The 20,290-nt window shown below is 38.3% G+C and overlaps 1 protein-coding gene across 4 annotated transcripts in view; it reads right to left on the bottom strand.

Annotated features, from left to right (window-relative positions):
• Nucleotides 1-906: 906 nt before the first annotated feature.
• The window catches only part of TOR1AIP1 (torsin 1A interacting protein 1), a 46,879-nt gene continuing 27,495 nt past the window's right edge, over nt 907-20,290 (bottom strand). For all 4 annotated transcript variants that reach the window (XM_010375656.2, XM_010375658.2, XM_010375657.2 and 1 more), the window contains 6 exons: nt 17,106-17,162; nt 13,338-13,379; nt 12,531-12,599; nt 7,976-8,020; nt 7,557-7,613; nt 907-3,543 (listed from right to left, as the gene is read on the bottom strand). In XM_010375656.2, coding sequence (XP_010373958.1) covers nt 2,756-3,543; nt 7,557-7,613; nt 7,976-8,020; nt 12,531-12,599; nt 13,338-13,379; nt 17,106-17,162 — 1,058 coding nt within the window. In that variant the 3' untranslated portion in view covers nt 907-2,755. The remainder of the gene's footprint in view (nt 3,544-7,556; nt 7,614-7,975; nt 8,021-12,530; nt 12,600-13,337; nt 13,380-17,105; nt 17,163-20,290) is intronic.

Genomic DNA, 20,290 nt, shown 5'->3' with positions numbered 1-20,290 from the left:
TGTCTAAAAAATAATAATAAATAAATAAAATAACAAATAAATTTTCCCTTCTAAAAGGATCACAATAACATGAATAGCAAATAGAATGTTTTAGGCAGCAATTATCTAAAATGTGGATGCTCTTGAGCATGCATTCTCAATGGGGGTGAAAATTGGTTCATTGGGGACAAAAAAAATTGTATTTTGTATAAAGCAAAAAACATTTACAGTCCATAAACAGATACATAGTGTCTGGACGGAGGGAGGGAGGGAACAAAAGAACAAAGGGACTAAAATGGCGCATTTCCGGGTTCTTCATTGTCAACTTTCCCGTGCCCGGCCGGGCGCGGTGGCTCAAGCCTGTAATCCCAGCACTTTGGGAGGCCGAGACGGGCGGATCACAAGGTCAGGAGATCGAGACCATCCTGGCTAATACGGTGAAACCCCATCTCTACTAAAAAATACAAAAAAAAAAAAAAAAAAAAAAAAAACTAGCCAGGCGAGGTGGCGGGCACCTGTAGTCCCAGCTACTTGGGAGGCTGAGGCAGGAGAATGGCGTAAACCCGGGGGGGGGAGGGGGGGGGCCGGAGCTTGCAGTGAGCTGAGACCCGGCCACTGCACTCCAGCCTGGGCGACAGAGCGAGACTCTGTCTCAAAAAAAAAAAAGAAAGAAAGAAAGAAAGAAAGAAAAGCTGCTGTGGAGATTCTTTTGCCAAGTCAGGAATACCTAAATTCACTGTATTTTTACAAACCCTAAGTGCCGAGATAAAATGGAAAGTTATGGCTATTCCACTTCTAACCAATGTACTTGCAAATGGCTCCAGTTCTTTGGTTTTTGTTTCTCCTAGCCAAGGTTGCTAAAATTGTTCAAGGAAAAGACTTGGATTTCTTTTTTTAAATATGATAAATCATTAAATACATAACACAGAGAGTACAAACCAAGAAAGTAAATTTATTTAAATTACTAAAATAGCTTTTAAAGTCATTTACAGATCAGCTGCTATAATTATTTTTCCTGAAAGACATAGGTAACATATTACTTTTAAATTACTTGGGTCAGTGAAACATTTAATAAAAACATTTATTTCTCTATATAATATGTATGTATAAAATAAGCCTTTTCAGAAACTCTGGTTTTCATAATCCTCTATAAATCAGATGATCTGACTTCTAAGAGGAACAAATTATAGTAAGGGGCATACATTTATGAATACTGGTAGTACCAGAGGAAAGAAGTTAGACCACTCTACTACCACTTGTGGAACTCTCAAAGGGTAAATGACAAAGCCAATGACTGACTGACTCTCTCTAAAAACAGTATTTACATTTAATGGTTTGTGGACAATAAAAAAACAAGGTGGATAGATCTAGAATTGTAACATTTTAAGAAAACCACAGCAGTTGACAGATGAGAAAGCTCAATTATAGATGCAAAGTTATAACTATACTACTATAGTAGTAAAGAAATACATTTCACACTCTTCATATAAGTTCACTATCTTGGCTTGAGGCACTCCATAACATGTATCACGTGCATAGTAACTCTTTATATTTGCTATGGCGTTGCACTAGAGGACCTGGACTGCAACAACTGGATCCGCAGAAAACAAAATCTTCTTCGATAGCCCAGGACAGCAGGTTAACAAATGGTTTGTCAATTCCTGAAACTATTTCTTAATTCAAAACAAAAGCTTCAGGATGTGTCCAACATAAACTGTTACAAATTGACCTAGTCTTTTTTTTTTTTTCTTTTTGAGACAGAGTTTCGTTTTTGTTGCCCAGGCTGGAGGGCAATAAGCCTGGTCTCGGCTAACTGCAACCTCTGCCTCCCGGGTTCAAGCAATTCTCCTGCCTCAGCCTCCCAAGTAGCTGGGATTACAGGCATGTGCCACCATGCCCAGCTAATTTTTGTATTTTTAGTAGAGACGGGGTTTCACCATGTTGACCAGACTGGTCTCAAACTCCTGACCTCAGGTGATCCACCTGCCTCGGCCTGACCTACTCTTAAAAGTCAAGTGAACAAATATATTAAATCTTGCAATATATATGAAGAATCCTTGGGAGGGCCAAGAATTTTTCTTCAAGGAAGGAAAAAGGAGATATAAAAAACAAATCCCAATGGAATCCACCAAGATTAACAGTTCATATACCTATGTGTGACTAACCTGTATCTCAGTGGATTACTGTAACATTTCCTCCCTTCAGCTTCCCCATTAATTTCTTCCTTGCCTTGTTCTTTCCATCTTCCAAGAAACAAAAGAAAAAAAATTCCAAACACACACCTACGTGACCTTTCATTGCTTATGTTCCTATAGGCAGAAGCTAAGGAACTCACACCTACATGGTATAAAAGGGGACATAATGGGAAAATCCATGGTTACATTTAGGGAGCAATCTTACTAATAACTCAAGAAACTTAGTGAGAAATCTAAGTTAAAAAATCAGGAAGGTTCATAAGGAGACAAATCCCTTTCACTGGTCATACCATAACTGTAATAATTCAGCCCAGAATCAAAATAGATTCTCTAAGGAACTGCATATTATCTGCACTCCTAAGATACCTTTAACACAGCTCTCAATGGAAACTGAAATGATTCTCTCATATCATAGATAATTAGGTTGAATGAATGATTTTTATGTTCCATGTTTATGTAAGAACTTAATTTCCTTTAAAAAGAAACCAGTTCTTTCAAAAAGAGCTCTGAATTCTGTCTCTGGTTAGAAAATGTGAACAATTCTCAGAACTTGGGACATGATTTTTCTTCTCTCTCACTTCTTATAAGCAGATGCCCCTTTTCAAGGCATTTTCAGGTTGCACAGGCAGAACTAAGTGAGAAATGCGGCTCCAGAGGCCATTCAGTTTGTCTGGGTCCATATGATTGTAGGAGTTGGGTGTGTTAGAATTGGTGAACTTGACTTTAAGGAAATCTCTTACTTTTTCTTCAACTTCCTTTAGGCCTAGACTGGTTCCAAGTGTCTCTTCCTCCAATAAGACAGTCAGGACTAAGGCTACATCTTTGAAGGCTGCGTTTTCATGGTCACAATATTTGTAGAAGATCAAAGTAGAGCCTGCGGGCAATGACTCAATGCGGTGTACCACAGCTGCATTCTGGCCGTTCTTAAATCCATTGCTCAGTTCTTGGTCTACCTCTAGTTTGACAGTATCACTGTCTTGAGTAGCTTTATCTGTCCCATCAATCCGGATGGCACGGACACTATGAAAAGAAGAATAGGCATCAGCAATTTGTTCACTCAGACACCTAAGCGCTTCTTCAGCATCTCGGGCAGCAGTGAGCAGCAAGATAGCAGGCTGAGACCGAGGATGGGAGCTATTAAGATGTTTTTCCAGGAATATTTGGCTCCTTTTCCACAGCTTCTCATCTTGACCTTGATACTTATTCTTAAGTTGATTCATCTGGTTCTGGAACTCTTGAACAGCAGTGGTTTCTACCTCAGGAGTACTAAAGAACCAAAAACTCCCAGAGGCAAGAGCAGCTATCAGAGGAAGTAGCCACCAGCAGTTCCTCTTGACAAAAGATGCATTTTGGGGTTGTCCAGTCACTTCTACTCAGAAAAAAAGAAACGACAGATATAAATACCACTTTCTTAGATTCAAGGCAAGTGACTTTTAAAATCAGTATCAATCTTTGTAAACATTAGGTAAAAGAGAACTTTAAAGAAGAAAGCTGATAATTTTCTTAATAAAATAATTTATCGCATTCTCAAGAAAATCTTACATGCATACACTTTGAATTATGTGTATAAATATGTGTATGTCTCTTCAGTATAAAAATATCTTTGAGGAAAAAAGTTTTTAAACAAAAGAAATGGCATAAACAAGTCAGAAAAATAATACAGTTTATAAAGTGAAGTTTATTATTTCCACTGCTAACAGTTGGGAGAATAGACTATTAAAAGACAATTTATAAAATATTTTTTAATTTAGAAACTCAGCATTCACATGGCTAATTATTCAAGGTGAACTATTTCTGAAGTATATAAAAGGATAAAGAAAAGGATGCAGGCTGGACACAGTGGCTCATGCCTGTAATCCCAGCACTTCGGGAGGCCGAGGCACGTGAATCACGAGGTCAGGAGATCGAGACTGTGAAACCTCGTCTCTACTAAAAATACAAAAAACTAGCTGGGTGTGGTGGCACAAGCCTGTAGTCCCAGCTACTTGGGAGGCTGAGGCAGGAGAATCACTTGAACATGAGAGGCGGAGGCTGCAGTGAGTCAAGATCACGCCACTGCACTCCAGCCTGGGTGACACAGCGAGACTCCATCTCAAAAAAAAAAAAAAGAAAAAAAAAGAAAAGCATGCAATACGAATGAACATCTTCTACATGTTATAATAGCTAGCTGTCCCTTTAATTTTACTGATGTGTGGCCTTTTGTGGTATGCAAGTTAACACTGGTAAAACTTAAGTTTGTAACTCATCGCTAATTACTATTGGCAATAATAATAGTATTTATTTATTTATTTATTTATTTATTTATTTTTGAGACGGAGTCTCGCTCTGCCACCTAGGCTGGAGAGCATTGGCGCAATCTCGGCTCACTGCAAGCTCCACCTCCCAGGTTCACGCCATTCTCCTGCCTCAGCCTCCCGAGTAGCTGGGACTACAGGCGCCCACCACCTCGCCCGGCTAATTTTTTTGTATTTTTAGTAGAGACGGGGTTTCACTGTGTTAGCCAGGATGGTCTCAATCTCCTGACCTCGTGATCCGCCCGCCTCGGCCTCCCAAAGTGCTGGGATTACAGGCGTGAGCCACCGCGCCCGGCCATAGTATTAATTTATATTTAGTGCTTTTCAGTTTATAAAGTTCTTTCTCATATTCTACTCCACTTATTCAGTTAATATGATAGTAACAATAATACTTTTAGACCTTTTATTTATTGACTGTTTCAGGCTATTAATTTTAGTAGGGACCTTTTAGAGTAGCAGTTCTCAAGGTGTGATCTGTGGGGTACCTCAAGACCCTATTTTGTGGGGGAGATACCCATGAAGTTAAAACTATTCTTCTAACACTAAGATGTTATTTGACCTTCACCTTGTGTTGACATTTGCACTGATAATGCAAAAGCAATGGTGGGAAAAACTTTTGATGCCTTAGCATGAGTTACAGGGCAGTGGCACCAAACTGTATGAGTGTAGTCGTTGTTATTTTTCACTGCCATGCATTCAAGGTTTAACAAAGCGACATTCCTTTACTTAAGAATGTCCTTGATGAAGCAGTTAATTATTTATCTTATTAAATCTCAATCCTTGAGTACATATCTTGTCAATATTCTTTCTGAAGAAATGGGAAGTATGCACAAAGCACTTCTGCTGCATCATACAGTACCATGGTTGTCTCAAGGAAAGTAATTTTGTGCAAATGAATTACAAGATGAATTAGCACATTTTTCAGGAATACTATTTTTTACTTGAAAGAACAAGTAAACTATGGTCAGACTTGTGTATTTTGCAGACATTTGCTTTCAAGTGAAAATGAGGATTTTAGAATCCTCAATCTGCCACGAGTTTGACAACTCCCAACATTGTACTTTAACGCTTTCTTTTTTTTCTGAGATGGAGTCTCGCTCTGTGGCCCAGGATAGCATGAAGTGGTGCCATCTTGGCTCACTGCAACCTCTGCCTCCCGGGTTCAAGTGATTCTCCTGCCTCAGTCTCCTGAGTAGCTGGGATTACAGGTGCATGCCACCATACCCGGCTAATGTTTTTGTATTTTTAGTAGAGACAGGGTTTTGCCATGTTGGCCAGGCTGGTCCTGAACTCCTGACCTCAGGTGATCTGCCCACATAGGCCTCCCAAAATGTTGAGATTACAGGCGTGAGCCATGGCACCCTACCCTTTAACACTTTCTAAAAGTCTTGAGATTGGCAGTGATATTAACAAATGTGATATTTTATATTACATTCCTAATGTGTCAATGTTTGGAAAAATCTGCATTTCTCAGTGAACCAGTGTTTTCCAAATGACCAGTGCACGATACTCCATTGAAAGTATAAGAAAGACCAATGAATTTTACTGTAATAGAGTACTAAAAGCTCAGTAAGATGGTTTCAGATATCCTATTTCAAGTAACATTTAAGAAACTAACACTTGTTGAGTTTTGGAGAGTTCAAAAAAGAATAGCCACAATTATCTGAAAAGGCTATTAAAATTTTTCCTATCTGTATAAAGCTGGATTTTTTGTAGATACTTCAACCAAAATATATTGTAACAGACTGAATACAGAAGCATATATGATAATCCAAATCCATTTTTTAAAGCTAGACATTAAAGAGATCAGAAAAAATGCAAAGTAATTTGATGTGTCACTCATCTTGCTAAATTATTTAAAATCAATTAATAAATATTTTAAAAATTTTTCAACTTTAATTTCCTGGTACATATGGATAGATATAACCCATATTTCCAACAAAAAGCTCTTTGAGGTTCTTAATAACTTTACTAGTGTAAAGCGGTACCAAGAACAAAAAATGTGAGAATCATCATTAATCTATTTTTTTTTTTTTTGAGACAGTCTTGTTCTGTTGCCCAGCCTGGAGTGCAGTGGTGCAATCTTGGCTCACTGCAAGCTCTGCCTCCCGGGTTCACGCCATTCTCCTGCCTCAGCCTCCTGAGCAGCTGGGACTACAGGCGCCCACCACTACCCCCAGCTAATTTTCTTTGCGTTTTTTAAGTAGAGACGGGGTTTCACCATGTTAGCCAGGATGGTCTCAATCTCCTGACCTTGTGATCCGCCCACCTCGGCCTCCCAAAGTGGGGGAATTACAGGCTTGAGCCACCGCACCTGGCCTTTCTTTTTTTTTGAGATGGAGTCTCGCTTTGTCTCCAGGCTGGAGTGCAGTGGTGCGATCTCGGCTCACTGCAACCTCTGCTTCTCGGGTTCAAGCGATTCTCCTGCCTCAGCCTCCTGAGTAGCTGGGACTACAGGCGTGTGCCACTATGCCCAGCTAATTTTTGTATTTTTAGTAGAGACAGGGTTTCACCGTGTTGGCCAGGACGGTCTCGATCTCTTGATCTCATGATCCGCCTGCCTCGGCCTCCCAAAGTGCTGGGATTACAGGCATAAGCCACCATGCTCAGCCCATGAATTTATTTTCTTAGTACTGTTTTCAGGATAATAAGACTTGGAGAACTAAAGAAACTTGCAACAAGGCTGTAAAGGAGGTAAGTGGTCCAATCTAGTTCAAATGCAAGTGTGCAGACTCCAAAAGCCATTGTAATCCCATAAAGTCATGCTCTGGCTGTCTTTCTTTCAATTTAGCATGGTTTCCTCAGTTAACAGTATTAGTAGCTTTACTTATTATTAGCTATTACTTTTGGTCTTATGGACAGTAAAGTGAAGGGGCAATACCAGATGTTGTCTCATATATATTTTGTCCATAAATAATTTCACTGCTAGTAGAATATATACTTTTTCCTCTAAAGTGCTTAAAATATGATTCTTCAAATAGCATCGAGTCATACTGCTGTCAAAAACCATTTTTAAATAATCATGGAATAATTATGGATTATCCAATTTTACAGAAATATTTAATTAAAACTGAATACACAAACTTACGTCGGCTGGAGGTTGATGGTGACTGGTTTCCAAGCTCTGATTTCTGGATGCTGTCATCTAATGGTGAGAGTAATAAAATAAGACTATCAACTTATGTTTCATAATTTGAGTATTTATTTCTAGTAGACAAAGAGGATACAAATTCCACCAGGAAAAAAAAGAAGACAGAGATCAGCCAGAAGCAGAAGAAAAAGTAGAACATCTGAGTGCTGATTAGACTGAGGGCTCCTTGAGACACAAGACCTATTTCTTTCATAGCTGTTCACAGCATATGGTGGGGTCTAGTAGAAAGCACACAATAATTAGTTTTGAGAGAAAGTTTGGAAGTATTTGACCCATAAGTATCTAATGGGATTGGTGAAACTTCCGGGATAAAAAGGACAAAGAAAATAAGCACACCATAATAAAATGAAACATACCACTTGAAAAACTGCCATATATTGAACTCTTGCCTGGTGAAGATGCTGTAAAGAGGGAAGGACAAAATGTGGATTATAGACTACTGAGCTGTCTGGATAAGGTGTTTTAATATAAAACTCAATCTTAATCTTCACTATTTTCTACCTCAAACCGATTCAGTATTTCATCTGGGGATTCTGACCATTTCAAATATTAGTAGTATTTTAAAATCACGTTTAAAAACTTCTCATCATTTCTGTTAATAGACAAGTAATTAAGTAATTCTGTTTTAGGCTTGTGGTTAAACAATAGAGCTCAAAATAATTTTCTCACAACTCTGTCAAATCTCTACTTCCATCTAAATTTATTTAGAAAATAAATTAAGCCGGGCACAGTGGCTCAGGCCTGTAATTCCAACAACTCAAGAGGCTGAGGTGAAAGGACAGCTTGAGCACAGGAGTTTAAGACCAGCCTGGGCAACACTGTGAGACCCCATCTCTAAAAAAAAAAAATTAAAAACAAGAAAAGAAATTAAAAACAATCCTAACCCTTCCCTTTCCCTTCCATCTTTTTTTAGCATACCAGCAGGTTTTAAAATCTAAGAGAGTAAATGGAGGGACAGGCTTCAGAAGGTATGGAGGCTGAGTTATCTCATTCATATGACCTATATTACCAGTATTGCCATCTATCACTTGACTGGAGTTTTATAATTTTTGTATATATAAACGAACTTCCTGGCGGATCTTCTTAGGGTTTTATCAATAACTTTCATTTGAGAAACACTGGAATAACTGGAGGAATAATATTAGCCCTGCTAACATTCAGAAATAGCCTTATTTTTGGTCATATGACAAAAAGCTCCATAATGATGTCATAAGACAAAATGACAGCAAATCTAAGAGGAATATTGTTTTTCAGTTACCAGTTTAACTTAGGATATTTCATTATTTAGAAGCTTCTAAGTTATGTTATCAAAGTTACAACTAAAATAACAAAATAAAAAAACCTAACCACACAAAACCCAAATCCATCAGATAATGTTTATTTTGAATACTTCACTCCATGGTTGCAAAGATCAAATGAGATAATATATACAAAAATGCTGTGAAGTGCAATTCTATGATGTTAATGAAGGACAGCTAAATAATAATTATGTACCATATATAATATTTATATAATTCATATAACACAAACACATACACAACAGGGTATATACTGCCAAGGCAGGACATCGTCCAAAGGGTAACTGATATCCTTTTCATCAACATTACTCGAGATGCTAACAACAATTCTAAAAAACATCTTTTTAAAAGAAAAAACTCAGCTGGGCACAGTGGCTCATGCCTGTAATCCCAACACTTTTTGGAAGGTCGAGATGGGTAGATCACCTGAGGTCAGGAGTTTGAGACCAGTCTGGCCAACATGTCTCTACTAAAATACAAAAATTAGCCGGCTGTGGTGGTGCACCACCAGCTACTTCGGAGGCTGAGGCACGACAATCACTTGAACCCAGGAGGTGGAGGCTGCAGTGAGCTGAAATCACGCCACTGCACTCCAGCCTAGGCAACAGAGCAAGACTGTCTCAAAATGAAAAAGAAAAAACTCAAGCTTTTCTAGTCTAAAGAGTATGGTGATAATCAATCACTCTATAACCATCAAGAGTAGAGGGCACAAATCCTCCATAGTTGCTATTGATTCTACAGAAAACATTGTTAACAAGAAATAAACCCAGATAATTATGAGATTTTAGACTTTAAAAAATTGTGTTTACACATACAAGGTCATTACAATAATTTAGTTATAGGCACTATTGTCTTTAAAGGCAAGAAAATTGAGGTTCACAAAAGTTAAGGGATTTTACCAAGATTACTCAATTAGTAAGTGGAAGAGCTAGGCCTGGAGCCCAAGAGCTTTAACTACAAATTGTCTTCTTTACCTAAATTTCTAAGACAGGTTCCAAAGCATTTATATTAATGCTCTGACCTCTCCTTGCACATATATTCTTCTCTATAATCATTGTTTTATCACCTGGCAAACAGGAAAAAGTAAAGACAGTGGTTCCATCTTTCCTAAAAGGTTTGGATGCAGGCAGAAGCCTGAACTGGGACCTGTCTACCCAGGAAACTGGTGCTAACATTGGGTGACAATGTTCCATGGGGTAGAATCTATAGCCCAAGGTTCTTGAACATTCAGGTCTAAAAATGACTTTTTTTCCCTCACCAAAGCAGGTAGAAATATATAAAGAATGAGAGATAAAATGTGGAATGCTAAGAAAACATTTTTAAAAATACTCTTGAAGAGGAATCTATTATATAACATTGTTTGAAAAATCACTGTAGTCTTCCACTTCCATTGAAAATATTTTCTTCTTGCTCATCGTTCTATCTTAAAGTCCTCATGTGGTTGAATGTCTAAAAGATCCTATTACATGCACACGTCTGGTATGTTACCGTTACATAACTCTGAAAGCTCAATGTGGTATCTATATATGGTAGGTGGCTAGCAACCAAGGTATAATTCTGTAAGCCATAATAAATATAGTAACTTAAGACAAAGTAGAAATGCAAACAGATAAAACACTAAAAATTAGCTATCAATTTAGCAACTAAAAATATCTATTTCTGCATTTCAATTAGATGTTCAATATAATTATTTTTTCCTTCTGTATTGCAGTGTCTTATTAGAGGAAAAATTATGCAAACATTTTCTGGTATGTACTAACTTCACTTATCTGGAAGTCATTTATCTGATATTAATTACTCAGAATATATAGTTAAGAACTAAGAAATGACACAGATGCCTCTGAGCTTTTCACATTATATATACTAAAACTCATGCATTTTTACATCCAAGAGTATCTCTTGGGTCTTCAAATTTAATTTTAATGTTTGATTCTGGTTGTAAACATAATTCTAATAAGCTGAATAATTAATATTTGGTTTCCTAACTACAATAGGTCAGGAAGAGCAAATTATAAGAGGAAATGGTTTTCTAATATCAGGCATATACTCACAGCTATAAGAAATGACAATCGACAATAAGACATGGGCAAAAAGTTACTTTGGTTCTAGGCTGCTGAAGAATTCACTTATATGTGCGCTAAAAAAGTCACTGCTGAGAAAAAATGAATTATGACCACTCCCAGTTTACTGATGGAAAAGCAGGGCCACAGACATCATCTGGTCCAATTACAGAGTTAATTATCCCATGAGCAAGAGATACATGATGTGGATTTTTACATTATCTAAATAAAACTAAGAGAATACCTGATGACCTCCAGACCTATTGTGGCTAGATGAGTAAAATAGGGAGCGAGGTTAAAGGTCACTTAAAGCAGAGAATATGCATGGACTTTAAAAAAATATGGTCAAGATTTAATGTGGACACATTTCCACAGAAATTATAGAAAGTGAGTTCAGAGTATGATGGTTTTATCATATAAATTTATAGTATTCCTTAAATTCTGTGACATTTAATCCATCCAAAACCTAAACATGAGGCTGGGTGTGGTAGCTCATGCCTGTTATCCCAACACTTTGGGAGACTGAAGCAGGCAGATCACTAGAGGTCAGCAGTTCAAGACCAGGCTGGCCAACATGGTGAAACCCCGTCTCTACTAAAACTACAGAAATTAGCTGGGCATGGTGGCGCATGCATGCAAGTCCTAGCTACTCAGGAGGCTGAGGCACAAGAATGACCTGAATGTGGGAGGCGGAGGCTGCAGTGAGCTGAGATCGTGCCACTGCACTCCAACCTGGGCAACAGAGGGAGACTTCATCTCAAAAAACACAAAAACAAAACAAAACACAAAAACCTAGAAAGGCTGGGCATGGTGGCTCAAGCCTGTAATCCCAGCACTTAGGGAGGCCAAGGCAGGTGGATCATGAGGTCAGGAGTTCAAGAGCAGCCTGACCAATATGGTGAAACTCCATCTATACTAAAACTACCAAAATTAGCTGGGTGTGTAAAATTAGAAAAATTAACCAGGTGTGGTGGTGCACACCTGCAGTCCTAACTACTTGGGAGGCTGAGGCAGGAGAACTGCTTGAACCCGGGAGGCAGAGGTTGCAGTAAACCGAGATTGCACCACTGTACTCCAGCCTGGGCGACAGAGAGAGACTCCATCTCAAAAACAAAACAAAACAAAACAAAAAACAGAAAAAAACAAAACAAAACCCTAAACACGAAAATATAACTTGTGCATTTCAGCCTTTATTATGTAAAATTATGAGTACACAAAGCTGTTCCAAAATCTGCTAAAAGCAAAAAATAAGTATTGTCAAAAGAGTAGAATTTCATTATTGTATACAGACTGTATTGCTGCTAGAACTGAGAGCTTGTTAAGACCCATCAATCTCTGGTTTGCTCCTGCCAGTATTTACATTCTACATACACCTAGCCCATGTGCTGCCAGTCCAAGCAAATAGAAATTACTAACCTAGTAATCACAGCTGTACTTTATTAGTGAAATCACAAACAACCTAAATGTTTACCTGAAGAACTAAACATTTTTGTCAAGGAAAACATAGCCAATATGCTTCAGATTATTTCACTAACAGAGCTTTATCTACTTACTTTGCATCCTAGTTCTTATTCTTGCAGTCTGCGGGGCCCATTCCTCAAGAGTTCTTTGATATCCTGAGCCTGAAGCAAATACATATATCAAAAGATAATTTCCCATACTTTGAAAGTTTATACCATATTCCAGTGCTATAAAATTAATCTATCAGAAAGACAAAATAAAAGAGGGGAAGAAAACAATAAAAGCAATAGTTTCATAAGTAAAAAATAATTTCAAAGGATCCTATCAGTGAGGATGAACCACTTCCTACAGCAAAGCAGGTAGCAAATAAACGTATTATCACCCAATATAAATTACTTGTGGTAAAACAGCCCTGAACACATTTCCACATCACAGAGTAATTATTACAGGTAGTACCAATCCGTGGTGAATTAAAAAGGTAAAGAGGGGTAAAACAACTTGAAATTTTATTACGGCTTTTGCTGGGAGAATGAGGCAAGGTTAGAATTGATTGACTGAGGCTGGGCGCGGTGGCTTATGCCTGTAATCCCAGCACTTTGGCAGGCCGAGGTGGGCGGATCACAAGGTCAGGAGATTGAGACCATCCTGGCTAACACGGTGAAACCCCGTCTCTACTAAAAATTCAAAAAATTAGCCGGACGTGGTGGTGGGCGCCTATAGTCCCAGCTACTCAGGAGGCTGAGGCAGGAGAATGGCGTGAACCTGGGAGGCGGAGCTTGCAGTGAGCTGAGATAGCACCACTGCACTCCAGCCTGGGCGATAGAGTGAGACCCCGCGTCAAAAAAAAAAAAAAAAAAAAATTGATTGACTGAAAAAAGAGCAGGCAACCAACTACTTACTCAACACTGAAGGTTGCTTATCATGAGCTGTGAAGTTGTGACCTGAAACAGAAAACAGGGATAAGGTCATAGAATACTTGAAAATAACAAAAAACATGCTGCATAGACATTTTGCTTGTTTACTGTGGATACTAAAAACAAACAACAAACAAAAAACATTCATCAGTTCCAAGCATGTAAGTATATAAGTGTGTGTGTATATATATATATAAACCATGCATATACTATATATATATATAAAGTGTGTATTTCTTTTCCCCTCATTTCTAAACTTCAAAATGTTTAGGAATTGGACAACAAGAAGGAGTCAGTTTTAGGATCAGTACCATCAAAACAATGACTACGTATAGTCAATGTGTATCAGCTATTGAGTATAATTTTGCTTAATTCTTTTTTTTGAGACAGGGTCTGACTCTGTCACCCAGGCTAGAGTGCAGCGGTGCAATCTCAGCTCACTGCAACCCTTGCTTCCCGGGTTCAAGATATTCTCCTGCCTCAGCTTCCCAAGTACTTGGGATGACAGGTGTACACCACCACGCAAGACTAAATATTTTGTATTTTTAGTAGAGACAGGGTTTCACCATGTTTGCCAGGCTGGTCTCAAACTCTTGACCTCAAATGATTTGCCTGCCTCGCCCTCCCAAAGTGCTGGGATTACAGGCTTGAGCCACCGTGCCCAGCCAATTTTGCTTAATTCTTGTGTGGCAGATGCTATTGTTGTTCCCATTTTATAAATAAGGGAAAACCAGCTGGATGCGGTGGCTCATGCCTGTAATCCCAGCACTTTGGGAGGCCAAGGTGGGCAGATCACAAGGTCAGGAGATCAAGACCATCCTGGCTAACATGGTGAAACCCTGTCTCTATTAAAAATACAAAAAAAAATTAGCCCAGCATGGTGGCGGGTGCCTGTAGTCCCAGCTACTCAGGAGGCTGAGGCAAGCAGGAGAATGTCATGAACGCGGGAGGCGGAGCTTGCTGTGAGCCAAGATTGTGCCACTGCACTACAGCCTGGGCGACAGAGCGAGACTCTATGTCGAAAAAAAAAGGGGGAAAACCAAAATTGGTAATTTTTCCAAAATTATATATCTAAAAGTAGTGGGGCCGAGATACAAATCCAGGCAGTCCATATCATATACCATATACCATACCATAGAGAAATGGTATGTACTATCTATGCAGATTTATGGACATTGCAAAGTAGTTATAAAGTAAAACATGCTACTTCAGGTTTTGAGGAGGTATTTAAGGATAATTGTAAAATGACACAATGGGATGACTAACAAATGACATTACAATTATAACAAGGTGAATTTTCAAATCTGCCCTGAGGAAATGAGTTACTCTTTAATGATAAATACAAGTATCCATTTACATTTATTTATTTTCAACTTTTTCTGAATACAAACATATGCTAGCTGTTTTAAAAAAGTGCCATTCTAGAAATGCGTAATTTAAAAATTCACGAATATCTATCTGTTAAGTATGTGCAAAACATTGAATGTAGAAATACTACGGTAAGTAAGACAGATATATATTCTCTCAGCTTTGTTTTCAGTCTATACTAAAAATATACTTTTTAAAAAGTGGATACATACCTTTTAATACTTTCTTTCATCAAATTCTAAGACATACTTTTTAAAAAATGCCCTCTGATCTACAGATGTATCTTTTAATTAATGGTATGGCACAGTTTAACTGGATGGTTTTTCTTTCTCATTGATACATAAAATCAATAGTATCTTAAAGTCAATGAAATACATCTTGATCACCTTTTCATTAGTATATATAACTCATCATATATAACTCATTTTTCATTTCTAAATAGTATTTTTTTTTTTTTTGAGAAGAAGTCTCACTCTGTCACCCAGGCTGGAGTGCAGTGGTGCGATCCCAGCTCACTGCAGCCGTCGCCTCTTGGGGTCAAACAATTCTTCTACCTCAGCCTCCCAAGTAGCTGGGATTACAGGCACCTACCATCACACTTGGTTAATTTTTGTAGTTTTAGCAGAGACGGGGTTTCACCATGTTGGCCAGGCTGTTGTCGAACTCCCGGCCTCAAGTAATCCACCTGCCTCGGCCTCCCACAGTGCTGGGATTATAGGTGTGAGCCACCGCCCCCAGCCTAAATAGTATCTCACTGCATGGGTATAACATCATTTATACAGGTAGACACATTTAAGAATTTCCAAAGATCAAAGATTTGGAGTAAAATAGGGCAAATACATAAAATAATTCAAAGAGTAATTTTCCACAACTGATTTTTTTCCAGCAGCTAATTCATTTTATGTCTCATTTTATAGTCACAAATCCAGAACCTACTAAAAATTAAAATGAAAAATAAAAAATTGAATTCTATAAATACAATGATTATAAAACAGATTTCCAAAGGCTTTTTCATTTTTTCTTTTTTTTGAGACGGAGTCTCACTCTGTCGCCCAGACTGGAGTGTAGTGACGCAATCTCTACTCACTGCAAGCTCCGCCTCCTCCTGGGTTCAGGCCATTCTCCTGCCTCAGCCTCCCGAGTAGCTAGGACTATAGGTGTCTGCCACCATGCCCAGCTAATTTTTGTGTTTTCAGTAGAGATGGGGTTTCACCATGTTGGCCAGGATGGTCTCGGTCTCTTGACCTCGTGATCCACCTGCCTCAGCCTCCCAGTGCTGGGATTACAGGCGTGAGCCACCATGCCCGGCCTTCCAAAGGCTTTTTCTTAAGAAAAGGAAGTAATGTGGAAGGAATAAAAAAGTTCTTGAAGGTTTTTACATACAAAGATATTTTTGGTTAATAACTCAGATTTTGGGAGACTTGATTTAAAAATGTCAAAAGAAAAAAACAGTAGTACCAAAATAATAAAGGTGGCTGGGTGCAATGGTTCACACCTGCAATCCCAGCATTTTGGGAGGCTGATGTGGGAGGAATGCTTGCGCCCAAAAGTTTGAGACCAGCCTGAGCAACACAGTGAGACTCCGTCTCTACAAAAAATTTAAAAATTAGCTGGGCATGGTGGCACGTGCCTATAGTCTTAGCTACACAGGAAGCTGAGGCAGGAGGATCCCTTGAACCCAGGAGTTCGAGGCTGCAGTGAACCATGATCGCACCACTACACTTGCCTGGGCAACAGAGCGAGAACCTGTCTCAAAAACATAAAAAAGAAAAGAAAATAATAAAGTTAAAAAAAATGCCACCAATGATTCTTAAGCAAATCATTATTAGCATTTTGGTATATTACTTTCCAATCCTTTTTTGTTATATTTTCTCAATATTTGATCACAAAAATTTTCAGTTGTAAGACTGAAATGACTATTTATATACCCATCACCGAGCTTACCATTAACTTTTTATTACATGTGCTTTATCACTTATTCATTCATCCTTCCAAACTTTTACAACAGAGTTGAAATTGTACTAATATAAAATTTTATGTCCTTATTAGAATAAGTGCATATAAATAGGCTCAAACTACTACATTAGTCTGTTAAAAACAATCAACCCATTTATATTGCTAGCAAAGACATTCAACAATTCACAGGAAGCAGTAGTTTCTTTGCTTGTTTTTTAAGTTCAAATTCAGGTTTGGATATAGAGAATAACAACTCCATAAGCATCATAAGGTCAAGGGGTAGAGATATATTGGATAAGTTTTTTTTTTTTTAGTATTCATTATTCCTCTTTTTCAATATTTACATTAAATTTCAAAAGACGATCTTCAAAAATAGGAACAGCATTTGACCAAGCTCACAGGTAGACCTGTAAACACAGCTTTACTTACTTTGTGATGACTGCCAAAATGATTCTGTATATTGACTAGATGATCTGGTGGCTTTATCTAAAAAATAAAAAACAGTACACTATAAATAATATTCAACTTTTAAACTGCACATTTTATAAGATAACAGTGAAAAATTAATAAAAAGAGCAAAAATATTCAGATAACTCCCAGGTGGTTAAAAACTTGGATGCATAATTTATTTTAAAAAGTTTCTAGGCTGGGTGCAGTGGCTTTTACCTATAAGCCCAACACACTGGGAGGCTGAGGCAAGCGGATCACCTGAGGTTAGGAGTTCGAGACCAGCCTGGCCAACATGATGAAACCCCGTCTCCACTAAAAATACAAAAATTATCTGGGCGTGGTGGCACGTGCCTGTAATCCAAGCTACTTAGGAGGCTGAGAGCAGGAGAACTGCTTGAACCCGGGAGGCAGAGGTGCAGTGAGCCGAGATCGCACCACTGTAGTCCAGCCTGAGCGACAGAGTGAGACTCCATCTCAAAAAAAAAAAAAAGGTTAAAAAAGTTTCTAAAGTGTCATGTCACATCTAAAAAATTAGCTAATAATCACTTAAAAAATTGTTATGATACAGAACATGCTACAAGGTAATGAGATAATAAAACCTTTGAGTTGAGAAACATTTTGTAAGTTTACAACAGTGGATCATCTTGAAATCATTAGTATCCAGTTTTGCTTTAAACTTTTATTGCAAGTGGGCAATATTTTTGTATACTCTTTTTCTTTCTTTCTTCTTCTTCTTTTCTTTTTTTTTTTATTATACTTTAAGTTCTAGGGTACATGTGCATAACGTGCAGGTTTGTTACATATGTATATTTGTGCCATGTTGGTGTACTGCACCCATCAACTCGTCTGCACCCATCAACTCGTCAGCACCCATCAATTCATCATTTATATCATGTATAACTCCCCAATGCAATCCCTCCTCCCTCCCCACTCCCCATGATAGGCCCCAGTGTGTGATGTTCCCCTTCCCGAGTCCAAGTGATCTCATTGTTCAGTTCCCACCTATAAGTGAGAACATGCGGTGTTTGGTTTTCTCTTCTTGTGATAGTTTGCTAAGAATGATGGTTTCCAGCTGCATCCATGTCCCTACAAAGGACGCAAACTCATCCTTTTTTATGGCTGCATAGTATTCCATGGTGTATATGTGCCACATTTTCTTAATCCAGTCTGTCACAGATGGACATTTGGGTTGATTCCAAGTCTTTGCTATTGTGAATAGTGCTGCAATAAACATACGTGTGCATGTGTCTTTGTAGTAGAATAATTTATAATCCTTTGGGTATATACCCAGTAGTGGGATGGCTGGGTCATATGGTACATCTAGTTCTAGATCCTTGAGGAATTGCCATACTGTTTTCCATAATGGTTGAACTAGTTTACAATCCCACCAACAGTGTAAAAGTGTTCCTATTTCTCCACATCCTCTCCAACAACTGTTGTTTCCTGACTTTTTAATGATTCCCATTCTAACTGGTGTGAGATGGTATCTCATTGTGGTTTTGATTTGCATTTCTCTGATGGCGAGTGATGATGAGCATTTTTTCATGTGTCTGTTGGCTGTATGAATGTCTTCTTTTGAGAAATGTCTGTTCATATCCTTTGCCCACTTTTTGATGGGGTTGTTTGTTTTTTTCTTGTAAATTTGTTTGAGTTCTTTGTAGATTCTGGATATTAGCCCTTTGTCAGATGAGTAGATTGCAAAAATTTTCTCCCATTCTGTAGGTTGCCTGTTCACTCTGATGGTAGTTTCTTTTGCTGTGCAGAAGCTCTTTAGTTTAATTAGATCCCATTTGTCAATTTTGGCTTTTGCTGCCGTTGCTTTTGGTGTTTTAGACATGAAGTCCTTGCCCATGCCTATGTCCTGAATGGTACTACCTAGATTTTCTTCTAGGGTTTTTATGGTATTAGGTCTAACATTTAAGTCTCTAATCCATCTTGAATTAATCTTCGTATAAGGAGTAAGGAAAGAATCCAGTTTCAGCTTTCTACTTATGGCTAGCCAATTTTCCCAGCACCATTTATTAAATAGGGAATCCTTTCCCCATTTCTTGTTTCTCTCAGGTTTGTCAAAGATCAGATGGCTGTAGATGTGTGGTATTATTTCTGAGGACTCTGTTCTGTTCCATTGGTCTATAGCTCTGTTTTGGTACCAGTACCATGCTGTTTTGGTTACTGTAGCCTTGTAGTATAGTTTGAAGTCAGGTAGCGTGACGCCTCCAGCTTTGTCCTTTTGACTTAGGATTGTCTTGGCAATGCGGGCTCTTTTTTGGTTCCATATGAACTTTAAAGCAGTTTTTTCCAATTCTGTGAAGAAACTCATTGGTAGCTTGATGGAGATGGCATTGAATCTATAAATAACCTTGGGCAGTATGGCCATTTTCACGATATTGATTCTTCCTATCCATGAGCATGGTATGTTCTTCCATTTGTGTGTATCCTCTTTGATTTCACTGAGCAGTGGTTTGTAGTTCTCCTTGAAGAGGTCCTTTACATCCCTTGTAAGTTGGATTCCTAGGTATTTGATTCTCTTTGAAGCAATTGTGAATGGAAGTTCATTCCTGATTTGGCTCTCTGCTTGTCTGTTACTGGTGTATAAGAATGCTTGTGATTTTTGCACATTAATTTTGTATCCTGAGACTTTGCTGAAGTTGCTTATCAGCTTAAGGAGATTTTGGGCTGAGACGATGGGGTTTTCTAAATATACAATCATGTCATCTGCAAACAGGGACAATTTGACTTCTTCTTTTCCTAACTGAATACCCTTGATTTCTTTCTCTTGCCTGATTGCCCTAGCCAGAACTTCCAACACTATGTTGAATAGGAGTGGTGAGAGAGGGCATCCCTGTCTTGTACCAGTTTTCAAAGGGAATTTTTCCAGTTTTTGCCCATTCAATATGATATTAGCTGTGGGTTTGTCATAAATAGCTCTTATTATTTTGAGGTACGTTCCATCAATACCGAATTTATTGAGCGTTTTTAGCATGAAGGGCTGTTGAATTTTGTCAAAAGCCTTTTCTGCATCTATTGAGATAATCATGTGGTTCTTGACTTTGGTTCTGTTTATATGCTGGATTATGTTTATTGATTTGCGAATGTTGAACCAGCCTTGCATCCCAGGGATGAAGCCCACTTGATCATGGTGGATAAGCTTTTTGATGTGCTGC

This window comes from Rhinopithecus roxellana, chromosome 8, assembly GCF_007565055.1.
Source record: "Rhinopithecus roxellana isolate Shanxi Qingling chromosome 8, ASM756505v1, whole genome shotgun sequence".
NCBI classification, from domain to species: domain Eukaryota; kingdom Metazoa; phylum Chordata; class Mammalia; order Primates; family Cercopithecidae; genus Rhinopithecus; species Rhinopithecus roxellana.
The sequence above is the reverse complement of the archived record's forward strand: the minus strand, read 5'-3'. Positions and strand labels throughout refer to the sequence as shown.